The sequence below is a fragment of the Orycteropus afer genome, unplaced genomic scaffold (genome assembly GCF_000298275.1).
Source record: "Orycteropus afer afer isolate SDZICR_OR568_19922 unplaced genomic scaffold, OryAfe1.0 scaffold00004, whole genome shotgun sequence".
Classification (NCBI taxonomy): domain Eukaryota; kingdom Metazoa; phylum Chordata; class Mammalia; order Tubulidentata; family Orycteropodidae; genus Orycteropus; species Orycteropus afer.
This window is the reverse complement of record NW_006921591.1, coordinates 12,534,303-12,551,584: the sequence shown is the minus strand read 5'-3', so window position 1 is coordinate 12,551,584 and position 17,282 is coordinate 12,534,303. Positions and strand designations below refer to the sequence as shown.

Genomic DNA, 17,282 nt, shown 5'->3' with positions numbered 1-17,282 from the left:
GGTGGCTGCAATGATGGGCTCAAGTATAGCAGGGATTGTGGGGCTGGCGCGGGATCGGGCAGTGTTTCGTTCTGCTGTGCATGGGGTCGCTGTGAGTCGGAAATGACTCGACGGCACTTAACAACAACAACAACAACGGCACCATTTAAGAAGCTTTGGTGGCATAATGCCTAAGGCATTTGACTGCTAACCAGAAGGTTGGCAGTTCAAACTCACTAATGGGTATGCAGAAGGAAGATGGGGGCGATCTACTTCCATAAAGATTTACCACCTCGGAAATGCAATGGGGCCCACTATGAGTTGGAAACGAACCAATGGCAGTAAGTTTGGCTTTTTGGAACACCATTTAAATAGAGGTTAAACTGGTTTCTTTACCACAGGATTACTCTGGAGCATTCATGTCAGTATACACTGTGAATCTGAGGCTGGGATGTGTTCTGTCTTGTATTCTAACTTTATTTAATCTTGGAATCCTCTTTTCTAGTGCAGTGTAATGAGTTGCATGGTATGGCTTTTCTAGCCATAGTGTTTCTAACTCCCACCGGATTACTGAGTGGGACTATGCAAATATGTGTCAACTTGGCTGGGCAGCTGGTAGTAGTTATTCCCTATAATAGACTGGCAATTAACTCTGTGGTGTAATTTGCCGTGAGCAACTGGGTAGCTGCTTTTAAACTCCTGATTGTTAACGTCATCCACCTGGTGTATTTCTGTTGGCTCAGCACAAAGTAATCTTTGGGTAAAGTTCTTTCTCTCTCAGGTGTGTAGAACTCTGATACTGGAATTGGTTAGTTTTGCCACTCTGCCAGACTTAAAATGAGTCCTCCTAGAGGCAGAGGGGGAATCTCAGTGCCAACTGAGAGAGATGCCTGGCTTAGGGATGGCAGCAGTGGAACCAAGAGGCATGGGACAGAGAGACAGGCTTACCTGGCCCACAGAGGCCAGGCTGAGAGGCCAAGGGCCAGAGAGGTGTGTCTAAGGGCACAGCAGAGGGGAGATTGTCCTGATCGAAAAACTGTATCCTGAGCATGTTCCTGAACTTGAATTATAGCCTGTTGCATCCCTAATAAACCCCGTAATATGAGAGTTCTGTGTGGCCACTGCAGTGAATTATCGAACCCAGCAAAGAGGTGGTGGGTGCCATGGAAGGGATAGTTGGTGTCAAGGTTGGTAAGAGGGCTGGAGGGTTTTGACATGTTTGGCCTCATAGGAACAGGCTTTGGGCTGCTGATGGTGATTCTGTCTATTCTTGTGTAGTTAGAAGAGGTCAGAAGATGCCACCTTCTTGCCCCTTTTGCATCTAGGAACACTTTGTAGGAATAACAGTGCATGAAACACAGCTTAGCAAACAGTGGTCTGACATTGAATTTTGGTACTGGGATCCAGAAATTTTAGTAAATTAGAAGACAAGATATATTTTTGTATAGTCCTGTAATGCTTTTTGACCACCCACATAGAACAGTCTTACAGTAATAATTACAGCTACAATAATAATACCTAACAGTTGTCAAATACTTGGAGTCCCTGGATTGTGGAAACAGTTAAGTGTTCAACTACTAGCCAGAAGGTTAGCAGTTTGTACCCAACCAGATACACCTCAGAAGACAAGCCTGGCTTTTGAGAGGTCACAACTTTGAAAACCCTATGGAACGGTTCTGTATGGAGTCACCGTGAGCCAGAATTGACTCCAGGACAACTAACCACAACATCAAATACTTCATGTGCTAATCTCAGTATCTTGCATGCCTGATATATTATTTAATTCTCACAACTACCCCCTAACATAAGCTTTGTCATCCTATTTTATAAATAGAGAAACTGAGGTTCAAAGATTACTTGCACAAGGTTTCGTTGCTCATAAGCATTTGAAATGAAAGCTCTTGTCTTAACCACTATACCTGCTGGCCTCTTTCTTCTCACCAGACTGTAGGAATCTGTGTTAGAGCCATCTGCAGAGGTCCTGGCCTTTGTCCATGTGGAATATATTTCAATTTGTTGGAAAATTGATACTTATTCAGGCAAAGTAGTCATTAGAAGTCAGGTTATAAGGTAGATATCTGAGCAGTACAGTTGAGTTTTAATCTTCATGTAGAGTTTGATTAATCTTTATTTTGTCTTGTAGGATGATGACTTCATAAAGAGAAAAGAAAAGGCTATCAAGACAGTTGTTGACATTTCAGTAAGTTCCCCTGCTCCTGTTCTTTAAGTGTCTGAACACAGACCAGTAATTCTAAATTTGCCTCCAAATATGGAGGGGACCCAGAAACCAAAGAATAAGACTGGCAACTCCAGGTTTTTGGTATAGGAGTTTATTGAGGGGCTTACTTAGAATGTGAGGCCCTGGGCGACCACAGGATAGACTCAAGTGTTTGCATCCCTGAAAGCAGGGCAGGATTTTTACAGCATTGGTAAACAAATGGAGCTTCTTTCCAGGACTTGAACCTCCAAAGCCATTGCAGCAAGTGTTATATATGAGTGATTTAGCAAGTGGAAATGAGCTAGCAGAATGCAAGAGCATAACCATATTTGACTTTTCAAAGCTTGTTTTCCTCTAGTCTACCCCTTAAGGCTATGTGCTCCCATCTTCTGCATGGTCTCCTAAGGGCACAAAGAGTGACAACTCTGTAGGTAGGAGTAGGCAGTATTGCTGCATCTGGAGGCACAGGCCACAGCAACAACATAGGCAAGCACAGCAAAACACAGGAAAAGGCCTATACTCAGCAGAAACCCTCACCAGCTTGAGGGGAAGGAGGAAGACCAGGCAGTCGTGGCAGAGCAGCTATCACATGTGTCCAGGGCTTCCAACTGCTTCTTTGTATGTTCTAACAAATCAGTGATGTTCTAGGTAGTCTAATATATAGGTACAATGCTCAGTCTTCTCTATGGCATATGTTCTGTCTTAAGCAGCTGACAGAAGGTCCACAGCAATTTGGTTCAGGAGGACTACCTTCCTTATCTGAGTGGTTTCTGCTGTTAACAGCTGTAAGCTTTCCCTGCTGTCATTTGGGGCCTGTTTAGTAAAAGTAACCCACCAGCCACTCCTTGGAAGAAAGATTGAGCAATCTGGTTCCGTAATGATACCACTTCAGAAACCCAAGGCGGGATCACTGTAAGTGGGATCTGACTCAACAGCAGTGAGTTTGATATTTTTTTAGTAAAAGTAGTCAGGGCTTCAGTTTCTCCTTTGCCTTCCATGGAGCCAAAGGAAGGAACCAAAGCCATTTAAAAGGTAGTCATACCACTGGAAAACACTGTGCTTGGTCCACCTGGTTTTTACCATGGAGTAATTCAGAGGTTTTAGTGTGGAGTTCCCTGAGAGTTCCTGCAGTGTAGTGCAACCCCAATGTACAGTGCATCATCCAGTCATATGATAACTAGGGCTCCAAATAGAAAACACACATCCATCGGGTACCATTAACAGCTAGGTATACTCCTGTTGTCATGTGGGGGTATTTGTTCTGTTCTCAATCAGTGGCATTTGGCACTATTACCCGTTGGCAGTGGGACATGAAAGTCTAGCCACTTTTCTGAGGGACTACTTGGAGGGAGACAAGGGAACCCATGGAGTTGTACTTGGCTCAAAACAGACAAGCGGGTTCCCCCAGCACCCTGTTCAGGCACCAACCAATGTAAATCAATCCCAGAAGGTGGTAAACACCCTCTTGTGGTGATGACCAGGAGGTATTGTGGTCTCTTACGAGGGTACAGGTATCTGACTGTCTGGGCTCCAGAAAAGGTTATGTTGTACCCCCTTTTCTTATTCTGTTATCTCCCACTTAGTTACATAACATGCTTCCATATGTCTCCCGTGGCTGCCCAACCAGTCTGGCCAGAGCTCCACGTTCCAATGCATACCTTCAGCACTAGAGAAGGGGAGCTGTCCACAGACCCAACATCTGCTTTTGTGGTGGACTGTGGCAAAGTTTTGAGCCCAGTCTAGGAAGATGATGGCAACCCCAAAGGGAAGAAAGCCAAGTAGGACATACCTATGGTCAGAAATACAGGTATTTAGTAGGTACTGAGAAGGGTAACTCTTCCCCTTCTATTAAGATCATGCTCATGGCTTCCTCTTGGGTGGTGAGAACAGTGGTTGCTGTTGGCATTTTCTCTGACCATATGTGCTACCCTGGGGAGGTCACCTGAGAGGTGGTGAAGCATGATGATCGAGGCCCTCCGTGCAGCAGGATGATGGGTTACTATGTTAGGCTGGTCATTTCCTCCACCTCCAGAGGGTCAAAGTAACCAATCCACCCCAGTGAGGTGACCCAAGACAAGAACCAATAGATGGTTCACCTCCCCAGTGCCAGGTCCTAAGGTGTTCAGAAGACCATACTGTTTTGCTTTAACAACAATCTGAGCAGATATACTTCTGGAGTTGAGTATATCATGGTTGGAGGGTGACCTGGGACTCCCACTTGGGCTAAAGCTCCATTGAGAACCGAATTTATCAACCTCAGAGCCTCAGGCAGCACCCCACTAAGGAAGCTTGCCTGCGTAATTTACCTGCTAGTCCATTGCTGATTGTGTCCCCTTAGGATTTGTCCAGGATTTGGGGCAGGTGCCTTGGCAGTTGGTGTGAGCACATGGAACAATTTTGTACAGCAGTCACCAAATCAATATACTTTATTGCTATGCCCGCCTCTTTGGCTGTTTTCCAGCCAGCACAGGCACTATGGTGTCCCCTTTTCTGGATACACCATTCTAATTTGTGCTATCTGCTTCTTGGTTCCCTGTCAGGGAAAGAGGTGAATGGGCTGCTACATGAAAAACAGGTCAGTGTCTGAGGTTTGGAGGTATCTCAGATGTTCTACCACTGGGCTTTGTCCCATAGAACCTTGCCTATTACCAGCCACTGCTTCTTACTTAGCCCATTGGCCTAAAAAGTCAGGGTTCATTGTTGATGACCATCCATACAGCCTTGCTTTGCCCTGAGCCAGATTTGCATACCTCAGCTAGAGCCATCTGTGTACCATCTTCTGGCAATTGACAGTCCCCTGTCTTAGCAGAGAGGGGAGGTGGCTCCAGCAGCTCACTAGCCTATGCTAGGAGGTCGTCTTGACATGTAGTCCCATATGGTACCCAGTGCTTTTACTTGTACCGCCAACACTTGCACTTTCACTTGCTGCTGTTGGCCCCAGTCTCAAAGGGTACCATTTTTACCACTCAATAGAGTGGTCTCAAGCACTGGGCCAAGTGGGGTATAAGTACCCTCCAATACCCCAAAGATCCCAAAAGATCTGTACTTTTGATGTTTTAAGGGTGGGATAAACTTGTACCTTATTGACTGTGTCCTCAAGCAGCACATGGGTCTCACCCAACTAAATCGTCCCTAGAAATTTTACTGACATTCCCGGCCCCGGTACCTTTTCGGTATATAAAGTTTTCCAGTGTTATATCAGACAGCGTTTCACTGCTATTCATAAGGTTTTCACTGGCCAAGTCTTTGAGAAGTAGATGGCACCTTCCTTCTTCTAAATCTCTCTTACTCTGGAAGCTCTGCTGAAACTTGTCCACCATGGGTGACCCTGCTGGTATTTGAAACACCAGTAGCATCGCCTCCAGCCTCACAACAACATGCAAGCCACCATCATACGATAAACTGACAGACAAGTGGTGGTCACTAGTTAATCTAAATTATTGTTAGTTTTAAGAAGACTTCAGGGGATGCTTTTGGTTTAAGGTTTAAAGATTATCTCAGGGTAATAGCTTCAGGGGTTTATCCAACATTCTTGGCTTCAAGAAGTCTGGAGTTCACAAGAGTTTGAAATTTTGTTTTGCATTTTCCCTCTTTTGCTCAGGATTAATCTATGGAATCTTTGATCATAATGTTCAGTTATGGTAGTTGGACACCATCCAGTTATTCTGTTCTCATGGCAGAGGAGGTAGTTGTTCATAGAGGCAATTAGCCACATATTCCATATCTTCCTCCTGTTCCTAACTCTCCTTCTTTGCCTGTTCCAGGCAAACAAAGACCAATTAATTGTGCTAACTATAAGCCTTTCAGACCCCGGGTACTACTCATTGAAATAGGAGGTAGAACAGAGGCATTTAAACATGTTATTAGGCCAGTTAACTAGGATGTCACATGAAACAGTGACCCTAAACCTCCAAACCAAAAAACCAAGTCTTGGTTGTACATAATCAACCTCAGCAGCTACACTTTTTTTTTTTTTTTTTGAATTATTTTTATTTTTTATTTTTGCGGTGTTCTCTTCCCTCCTCTCCCATCCCTGGTGGAAAGTTCCTTCCATATATAAACCTTTCCTTGACTTTTTACAATAATGAACTAATACAGTATTTGTCCTTCTGTGATTGACTTACTTCACGCAACATAATGTCCTCAAAGTTCATCCTCATTATGTAGCACTTTGCAGATTCTACAGTATTCTTCAGTGTTGCATAGTATTCCATTGTGTGTGTGTGTACCATAGTTTGCTTATCCATTCTTCTGTTGATGGGCACCTAGGTTGTTTCCATCTTTTTGCTATTATAAGTAGTGCTGTGATTAACACTTTTTACAATAATGTCCATCTGTCTATTCTTGTTCTTGTCCTGGCTCTCACTTCTTTAGGATATATCACAAATAATGGGGTTGCTGGATTAAATGGTATTTCAAATTCCAACTTTTTAAGGAATTGCCATACTGTTTTCCACAGTGGCTGTATCATTTTACAGTCCACCAGTGGTGTATAAGGGTCCCAATCTGTCCATATACTTGCCAGCATTTGTTATTTTCTGTCTTGTTGAACTCTGCTGTTAGTGCTGGGGCAAGATGGTAGTCATTGTTTTGATTTGCATCTCTGTAATGGCTAATGATCGTGAGCATTTCTTCGTGTGTTTGTTGGCCGCCTGAATATCCTCTTTGGTGAAATGTCTATTCATGTCTTCTGCCCAGTTTTGAATTAGATTGTTTTGTCTTTTTGTTGTTGAGGTGTTGGAGTTTTCTATCAATTTTAGAGATAAGTCCCTTGTCAGGTATGTTGTTGCCAAATATTTTTTTCCAATCTGTAGGTTTTCTTTTTACTCTTTTGGAGAAATCTTTGGAAGCACATAAAAATTTAATTTTTAGAAGGTCTCATTCACCTAGCTTATTTTCTCCTGTTTGTGCATTTTGGATTATGCTTGATAGTCCATTTATGCCATAAATTAGGGCCCCTAAATTTGCCCCTAATTTTTCATTGAGGAACTTTATAGTTTTAGGTGTCACATTTAAGTCTTTGATCCATGTGGAATTAGTTTTTGTTTATGGTGTGATGTATGGATCTTGTTTCATTTTTCTGCAAATAGATATCCAGTTTTGCCAGCACCATTTGTGAGAGACCATCTCTTCCCCATTTAATGGATTTCAGCTGGGAAAAATATAAAGAAAAGTATTGCCCCAGTTAAAACAGATTTTCCTTAATAGGTTCATTCAGGACATTTCACTTAGTTTGAAAACATCTGTGGAGCCCTTTAGGCAGAAGGCTGTTTATTCCCTGGGGCTCATAGGTGAAGTGTGTCTGTTAGAGATGAGTTTGGGTTATAGAACCCCTGTGAGAGAGAGCCATTGAGGTCATTGGAAGCACCTGAAATAATGTCATTTCCTGCTGAGTTAGGTGTATTATCACCCACTGGAGCTTTTGATTGTAAAATGCTAAATTGGTAGTGACTATTTCACTGCCGCCTCCATTATTTCATAAAAAAGGAATCTGTCATAGTTGGCAAGGCAGAAATTGGAGATTTGCTGAAGACATCCCTGTGATGCTGTGCTCTTCTATTTCCCTTCCTGGACATTTGGAATGTGGATTCAGAGGAATGACTTTGACAGGTGACTGGTAAACAGACTGACACATTAAAGGTCTGTGACTCTCAGAGTGTAAGAGTTTGCTACTTTACAAAAAAATCTGGTGCTGTTGATTCCAACTCTTGGTGATGCCATGTGATACAGATTAGAACTGAGCTCCATGAGGTTTTCTTGACTATACTATTGTTGTTGTTGTTGTTGTTATGTGCCGTCGAGTCAGCCTCCACTCATAGTGACCCCTCCTTGGGTTTCCGAGGCAGTATCACTACGGAAGTAGGATTGCCCAACCTTCCTTCCAATCTCAGGCCTTTCATCCATAGCTGCAGGGTGGGTTGAAGCCACCAACCTTTTGGTTAACAACTGAGTGTAAACCATTTGTCTCACCCAGGGTCCTTCTGCTTTATAAAGCATCACCTTAGTTTTTTAACCAACTTTGTTTACTTTGTAGTGTCTGGTGAGACAAATGATCACAACTCATCATGAAGAGTGATCAAAGTTGAGGTATAAAACATCTTGTAGAGTGGTTAAGAGCTCCAGATTTGGAGTCATTCTGACTCCATCATTTATAACTTTTGTAACCATGGGCAGATTATTTAACCTTTTTGTGTCTAAGTTTCATCATCTATAAAAAGAAAACAACTCAGGTGTGAAAATCAAATGGACATCACACATAGAACTATATTGTATGCTGATGGCATACCTTGCATTCAGTAAGTGATAGCCATTACTGTTGCTACCACTATTAATGGCAAAAGGATAGATTGATTTTGCATACATATTTTATATATAATCATGTATAAAATATGTTTGTTGTTATGTGCTGTCATACCTTTTTTAAATTAATCTCAGACTTTAAATTATTGCTAGAATTACGTTACCAAGTAATTATCTTTGAAAGATTAGAAGGAAAAAGGAAATAGAAACTGAGAGGATCCTTCAGATCTAGTAGTCCAACTATCACTTGACAGATAAGGAAACTTAGTCCCAGTGAAGGGAACTATCTTTTCCAAGGTCATGTAGCTAGTTAGTCACAGAGATAGAAATAGACATTAGTGTTCCTATTGCTTAAAAAGATGACTTAGCAGTATTTCTTTATAATTGACCTAGAAATGTCCAACATTTAGATCCCCATTACTCAGGTAAACCATTGTAATAATCCATGTTGCAGCCTAGATTATATATTGAGGCTTGTGAGAGGAGCTCAGGTGAAATGCCTGGTAGGTTATTAGAATGCCTATTGTTCTGGTTACCTGGTGCTGCTCTGACAAGAAATAGACCACAAATTGGATGGCCTTAACAAACAGGAGTTTATTCTCTTACAGTTTGGAGGCTTTAAGTCCAAGTTCAAAGTGCCAGGTTCTAAGGGCTGGGTGAGAGCCCCTCAGCCTTGGGCTTCAGCTCTGCCTCCAGCTCCTGGCCCACTGAAGCTAGAGGCTTTTCTTCACTCAGACAGCTGCTGGCTGCTGAGGCTGCCAGGCCCAAGGTTGACATGTAAAAAGGCATAGTCCCAATGTTATCAAACCACATGGCAGGCCGTTAACTCAAGTCCATTGTAAGTCCCAAGGTCAGCAGAGCATGGCAAGCTGCTGCTGCTGAACAATGACACAGCTACATGCAGGGTCCAAGTGTGCCATAAGCTAGAGACCATTCCAAGGCTTTGCCTTATATACAGGAAGCAGACCACATCCAATAGCAGCTGGTCAGCTGCTTGTGGTAGATCCCACCATGGAGTTTGATTGCCAGTCTCATCATGGGGAATAACTACCACCAGCTGCCCAGCCACTCAGCCAGGCCCAGCCAAGTTGACACACAAACATAACTACCATATCTACCATGGGCAAGTTAGTGCAGTGGAGAAGCACTAGATTAAAAGGTAGGGTACCTGGGACCAGGCTTAATACTTTCCTAGGGATCTTGGACAAATTATTTAACCTCTGCTTCTTGGTAGAGAGCTCTGGTGGCGTAGTGCCTAAGGCATTTGACTGCTAACCAGAAGGCTGGTGGTTCAAACCCACCAGCCACTCCTCGGAAGAAAGGTTGGGCAGTCTACTTCTGTACCACCTCAGAAACACAAGGAGAGGTCCCTATGAGTCAGGTCCAACTTGACAGCAGTGTGTTTGGTTTGGTTTGGGTCTTGGTAGTAAAGTGGCAAAATAGCATCTGCCCTGTGTTTGCTAGTGTGGTTACAATACGCAAAAGGTAAGATGTTACTTTAAGGGATAATTATACAAAGGCCAACACTGTCATTGTTTGGTAGAATAAAAGGTCTTTTTAGATGTTGGTTTCAGTATGCTATTGTTTTGGAGTCAGTCTTTTTTTAGAAGAATCTAATTTCCTGTCTTGGATCATTGGCTCTCTCAATGGTAACCAAGGAAGATAGCAGTTAAGCTCAATTATATAAGACTGCTAGAGCAGAAGAGCTTAGTGGAAATTAAATCATATGTAGTAACTGATGTCATATGGGTTCATTATACTTTTTCTCTATAAATCTGTTTTATGTTATTTTTAGTTTCTGTTGATGTGGGGACCAGCAGCAAACTAGGGAAAATTTATGGTAGCAATTTGTACAGCCAACCTTCTAGCTTCATCCATTCAGCATCATTCCATTCCCTATCCTTTTTCCACAAAATTACTGAGATTATACATGTTACAGAAAGAGTATATTTTTGTATGTTTGAAATCTTTCATAATAGAAAGTAAAATAATAATGAGTTTAACCAGAATTATCAAGGGAGAACAGTTCTGGTTAGAAGAATGTGCCCCTGTCTGTAGAAACCTGATAGTAAATGCTTGCCATGGTAACCTCAGGCACAGATTAGATGTAGTGAACTCTGGCATGCAGGAAGAAAGATCCAAACAGCCAGACTTTATAGATTACTCTGGGAAGAACTGACACTTTAATAATAGTGAATCTTTCTTTGAAAAACATGGTTTGTCTTTTTAATTATTTTTTTCCAAATCTTTTTAATTCTTCAGTAGCATTTTCCGGGGGTGGGGAAAGTTTTCCATAGTCACTAACATATCTAGAGCTTTCTACCACCAAGAGCAGTGGTGTTGAACTACAAACAGGTTCAACAATCACAAATATATACATTAACTCAAATATATACATATATACATTAACTCAGAAACCTTAAAAAAATCTTAAATGGCAAAGGAGATTTCAATTCTGTTAGATCTAATTACTAAAAAAAGAGAGGATACAAACTCTTCAGACATAAATATCTTTTTAATAGTATATTTTGAAGTTTATCCTTAGGTAGCTAGAAATTTAAATTGTGATAGATTTTCAACCATTAAGGAATATCTAGTGGTAAACTTTTAAGAAGCTAAAGGATGGCAGCTAGCAGTTAAAAGCTGTATATTTTTGTGAAAACATAAAATATACTATAAATTTTCACTGTCTCATTAAATTGTTAGAATGAGATTTAGTTATAAATGTAGGAGCAACTATAGATGTATTTTGTGTAGGACAAAATTTAAAAATTTTGTTTTGAAATTACGGGTGTGTGTGCATGTGTATGTATATAAAGCTCCTAAACAAAGTATATGTGTAGTAAGCATACAACCAGGCAACATTTTGTCCTGTTATACTTAGTGTTGCTGTAGGTCAGAACGTACTAGGGGCCACCTAACAACAACAGCAGGTGCTCAATAAATGTAGGGCTTTATCTCCAGATAACCTAGATTGATTGTTAAGCTGGCAGTTAAGTAATATCTTCATAATGGTTTCTCAGGGGAAAAAAAAAAAAAAAACTCACTGCCATCGAGTTGATTCCACCTCACAGTGACCCCCATTGGGTTTCCAAGGCAGTAAATCTTCACAAAGTGAATTTCCCCCTTTTCCTTCCGTGGAGTGGCTGGTGGGTTTGAACCATGACCCTTCTGGTTAGCAGTCAAATGCCTTAGGCACTATGCTACCAGAGCTCCTTCATGTTCTCTCAGAGGCAGTGGTAATTCAATGGCAGAATTCTAATCTTCCAGGCAGAAGACCCAGGTTCTTCTGTTCCAGGACAGTGCACCTCAAGCACAGCCACCATCCGTCAGTGGAGGCGTCTGTGTTGCTGTGTTGCTGAACAGGTTTCATTGGAGCTTCTAGACTGAGACGTACTAGGGAAAAAGGCCTGGTGCTCTGCTTCTAAAAATCAACCAATGAAAACTCTTATGGATCGCAATAGTCCAGTCCTCCACCAGTCGTGGGGGTGGAGCAGGACCCGGCAACATACTGTTCTGTTGAGCGTGGCATTGCCAAGAGTGGGGACTGACTCTGTAGCAGCTAACAACAACAATATTTTCTCAGGGCTCTAGGTACAAGTGGGCAGCTAGCTGTTTGTACCAGCAGGGTAGAAGACTTTTTGATTTTCTGGCATTATTTGTATAATTATATAATTTAAAGCAAATAAATAGAAAACAAAAAATGGAGAGTACCAGAGTGCTTTCTGAAGTTTTTGTTTCAGATGTCAGTTATTTTTACTCATGCCACTGCAGAAAGATGGTGGCTGTTTTTACAGGTGCAAATGGAGACAGTGACCTAGTAAGCTCTGACAGTGTTACCTCGCTGGGCTAGGGAGAGGCTTATTACGATTTATCCTTATTTGAAGTTTTTTTCACTGAGTATGTATTGGTTTATAACTTTAAAAATTAAGGTGAAAGGACCCTCTTTTATTATGAGCTCTTTCTCCTTTTAGGCGCTCTGACCTTTTTCTGTTTGTCAATGAAGGAGGACATGTAGACATAAACAAGTCTTCTCAGGAACCGAGATTTCCCATGTCTCCAGAAGTTCTCTTGCCCATGTTTTCATAAACCTTGTCTCTTGCTTTATTACAGCAGACCCTATATGCCCTCTGTCCTCCTGCAATGACAGAGAGCCATATGACTCGGCCATGATGGGACAAGAATTGTTCCAACTGACTGGCTGATGCATTAGCAGCTAGTTCATGAGGAGAGCCTTCTCACACTTGGTAATTTACGTCTCATCCACTTCTTAGGATGTATACAAGCCCCGTCGGAAGTACAGACGCCAGCGGGGAGCAGAGGAGCTGCTTGATGAAGAATCCCGAATCCACGCTACGCTTTTGGAATATGGCAGGTAATGATTGAGATATGGTCTAGATGTTGATTTGATGAAACCATTTAAAAGAGAAACTAATTTAAATTGTTTCATTTGTATTAGCTTGGTTGTCTTTAGTCTGAATGAGTTTGCTATTTTAGGCCCAGAGATTTCTAACATCATGGACTTTTCTCTCCAGTATTGAATAACTGAAGTTTTTGTGAGTAGCTTCCATGATGGTGGTAGAGGCATGGTCTTTGAAATTCCTCTCTGGAACTGTGTGCATAACTGTGCACCCTAGCTCTGCCTTCCTTGGAGAATGGGCATTTACAAAGGCCATGGACTGTCTACGTTTCATGCCCTGTCTTTGTTAAAATTTTCAGGTAAATTAATAGAATTGAAACAGTTATAGCTGTTTTACTTTATGGGTTGAAGTAATAATTTTGGTTTCCTGTGAGGGTTGTCCTGACTAGGAAAATGAATTTAGGAGTAGTTTTCTCACATCTTAAAAACATCTCTAATTTAAAAAAAAAAAAGCTTTGTTTTTATAACTCACTGCCATCAAGCTGATTCTGACTCATAGCAACCCTATTGGGTTTCCAAGGCAGTAAATCTTTACAGAAGTAGATTGCCCAATTTTTGTTCCATGGAGCAGCTGGTGGGTTTGAACCATCAACCTTCTGCTTAACAGTCAAATGCGTTAGGCACCATGTCACCAGAGCTCCTTTTTATACCCCCTAGTGTTTACCTTAAAAGAAAAAAACAAAGCAAAGAAATACTTTTCCCCACTGAACTTTTTTGATTAACACTGGGTATTAACCTTTGTTTATATCCTGCATTTTCTACTTAGGGTAACTGATTCCTTGATTTGAGCATTTCTCCTTGAACTTTATTCTTTTGTTCTGGGAATGGTTGCTGTGTACTGCTCTGCCTCATAACCCAACCCTTGCTGGGTGACTGGAACTAACAGTGCTGCCACTGTGATCTCCCCAACTGAGCATCTGATAGCTCATTATTCCATCTTTCAATTGAAGTCGCAACCACCAGTTTTTCTTTTTTTGAGGTCTGGTTTTGGGTCATCCTTCCCTGACAGTAAAAACTAGGCCATTTTAAAAGACATCAACTGGAATAATAGAGGGAGAAATAAAATCAGGAATAGGAGGAGGATATGGAATGTGTGAGTAATTGCCTCTGTGAATAACTGCCACATTTTCCATGAGACCAGAAGAATTGGTTGGTGTCTGGCTATCGTTGTTGAATGTTTTGATCAATTTCCATAGAAGAGTCCTGATCAAAATGGGATAAATGCATAACAGAATTTCCAGTTCTCACAGAATCCATACTTTCTGGAGCCTTGGTGAGTGGATGAACCCCTGAAATTATTGCCCTGATACCACATTTAAACCTAAAATCAGAAATATCCCTGAAGTCTTCATAAAACTGGATAATTCCATAGTTTGGTTTAACTAGTGAAATTGTTGTTGTTGTTAAGTGCCATCGAGTCGTTTCCAACTCATAGCGACCCCATGCACAGCAGAACAAAACACTGCCTGATCCTGCGCCAGCCCCACAATCCTTGCTATACTTGAGCCCATCATCGCAGCCACTGTGTCATTCCATCTCGTTGAAGGCCTCCCCCTCTTTCGTCGACCCTCCACCCTACCAAGCATGACATCCTTCTCCAGGGAATGGTCGCTTCTTACAACATGACCAAAATAGATGAGACGAAGTCTGGCCATTCTTGCTTCCAAGGAGCATTCTGGCTGCACTTCCTCCAGGACAGATCTGTTAGTTCTTTTAGCAGTCCACGGTACTTTCAGCATTCTTCACCAGCACCACAACTCAAAAGCATCAACTCTTCTTCGGTCTTCCTTATTCATTGTCCAGCTCTCACATGCATACGAGGCTATTGGAAATATCATGGCTTGTGTCAGGCGCACCTTAGTCCTCAAGAAGATATCCTTGTTCCTCAGCACTTGATACAGTTCCTTCGCAGTTGACTTTCCCAATGCTACACGTCATCTAATGTCCTGACTGCTGCTTCCGTTGGCATCGATTGTAGAACCAAGCAATGTGAATTCTTTGGCAACCTCAATCTTCTTTCCATTTATTGTGATGCTGCTCATTGGTCCAGTTGTGAGGATTTTTGTTTTCTTTCTATTGAGACATAATCCATACTGCAGACTGTATTCTTCAACCTTCATCAGTAGGTGCCTTAAGTCATCCTCACTTTCAGCAAGCAAAGTTGTATCGTCTGCATATCTCAGGTTGTTAATGATTCTTCCTCCAATTCTGATACCACGTTTTTCTTCATATAGTCCAGCTTCTCAGATTATTTGCTCAGCATATAGATTGAATAAGTGTGGAGAAAGGATACAACCCTGACGCACTCCCTTCTTGACTTTAAACCATGTAGTGTCCCCTTGTTCTGTTCGAACAACAGCCTCCTGGTCAAGGTACAGATTCCTCATGAGTACAATCAAGTGCTCAGGAATTCCCATTCTTCTCAATGTTATCCATAATTTGTCATGATCCACACAATCAAATGCCTTTGCATAGTCAATAAAACACAAGGAAACATCTTTCTGGTATTCTTTGCCTTAACTAGTGAAAAAGGCCTGCCTAAAAGCATTATGGTCTTTTGAGATCACATTGACAGCAGCAACTCGAAAGATTAGGTGGGGGACTTTAGGGAACAGTAAGTTTATGTTAGTAAGTTAAAAAGAACTCAGAAAAAGAGGCTAACAATGGCTGCACAACTTGAAGAATGTAATCAGTGTCACCAGACTGTACTTGTAGAAACCATTGAATCAGTGTATGTTTTGCTGTATGTAGACTCAACAAGAGCAAAACAAAGAAAATTTAAAGAAAAAGACATCTGGTTAGTTCTGATCCCAGGCCAGGTACAGTGGCTGTTGCAAACTGACTGCACCCTCTGAGTCAGGTACTGCCACACCAGCTACATAATTTACAGAGCCCCTTGTTAAAGTACTAAGAAATTCAAGACAGCAACCATCACCCAGGGTGGGGACCTTCTGAGCATGGCTTCCCTAGTGACTGGGCAAGTTGCCACTCAGGAAGCTGGCCTTGGGCACCATGTTGGAATCTTTCTAACCAAACTCCAGTTACAGTGGGCAAATGAAGCTGTGCAAGTCTGGGTAAGCCAGAGCTGGAGAGACAATCCTTGTGGTTGTTAAGTGTTCCAGAGCCAGAGAGTACTTAGGGGAATGGTGTAGATTTTGTTTGTTTTCATAACTCACACCTCCATTTTTTTCCATTATCATGGAAATTAAGCATTTCTAGGGTGGAAAGGAGTTGGAAACTCAGTAAATCACACACTTTACTGAGACCATGATGGTAGTATTTGAGGATTTTGTTTTGAATTTCAGAGTTTCAAATTGGACCTTTTGCATTTGTGTCATAGACTGATGCTGTTATCACCAGGTGATGTCTAGGTAAATCAAGGACTTCCCTGCCCATCCTAAGGACTGGTTGTAGTGGATTGAGACCATAGTCTGGCAGAGCTCTCTTTAGAGAAGGGAGCATAGCATGGGATTTGTTTGTGACCTCTCAAATTCAGAGTATGAGAAAGTAAAATGTGTGAACACAAAAATCTTTATTCTTGTTGGTGGGGCCTGCTGATTTCTAAGCCTAAGGTAGGTGTTTGATGAAGGCTTTTTATTTTATTTTTAGCTTTTATGGCAAGGAGAGAGTATATTTATGGGAGATAAGATAATGGATATTCTGTTCATTTAGCTCATTTTCCTCCTTTTTGTGAATGGCAATGATAACATCTACTGAGATTCAGAAAAGTTACCCAAAGTCACACACTGTTAAGAGGCTCAACCTGAGACTTGAATTCAAGTCTCTCAAACTCCAGAAGCACGTCATTATCATTATCTACAGATCTGGTTTGAACCTCAATGATTCTATATTTTTAGACTTATGGATTTAGAAAGATAGACTCTATCTTTTTGTTGGAAAAAGAAGGTGAAAATCATTTGAGTTCTAGAGTGTGAGGATCTGAAACCAGTGTTTCCTTTTTGATGTTGAGGGCCTGTCATGAGCATAGACCCACAGTGCTCTCTGGCTTTAAGGTCAGCATCAGATTCTTCCCTCTTTTTAGACTATCAGTTGCTGATAGGCCTGGCCAGCCATACTGAAGGCCTTAAGGACTGTGAATCTGTTAAAAACATGTTTGGATATATATTTTTTAATATTATGGTGTTAGAAAAATAAAAAGAAACTCATAGTTTTGATTTTAGACTTAAAACTGTGGCCCTATAATATTTCAACTTTATTATAGGTTCAATCAACTTTTGTTGTTGTTGTTGTTGTTGTTTGCCATCGAGTCAAACCTGACTCATAGCGACCCCTCCTTGGGTTTCCGAGGCAGTATCACTACGGAAGTAGGATTGCCCAACCTTCCTTCCGAGGAGTGGCTGGTGG

At 41.5% G+C, this 17,282-nt stretch overlaps 1 protein-coding gene across 1 annotated transcript in view; it reads left to right on the top strand.

Annotated features, from left to right (window-relative positions):
- Window positions 1-17,282, top strand: part of CCDC93 (coiled-coil domain containing 93) — a 121,812-nt gene that overhangs the window by 27,326 nt on the left and 77,204 nt on the right. Inside the window, exons 6-7 of the mRNA XM_042780507.1 lie at window positions 2,123-2,179; window positions 12,772-12,872. Of these exons, the coding sequence (XP_042636441.1) occupies window positions 2,123-2,179; window positions 12,772-12,872 (158 nt within the window). The remainder of the gene's footprint in view (window positions 1-2,122; window positions 2,180-12,771; window positions 12,873-17,282) is intronic.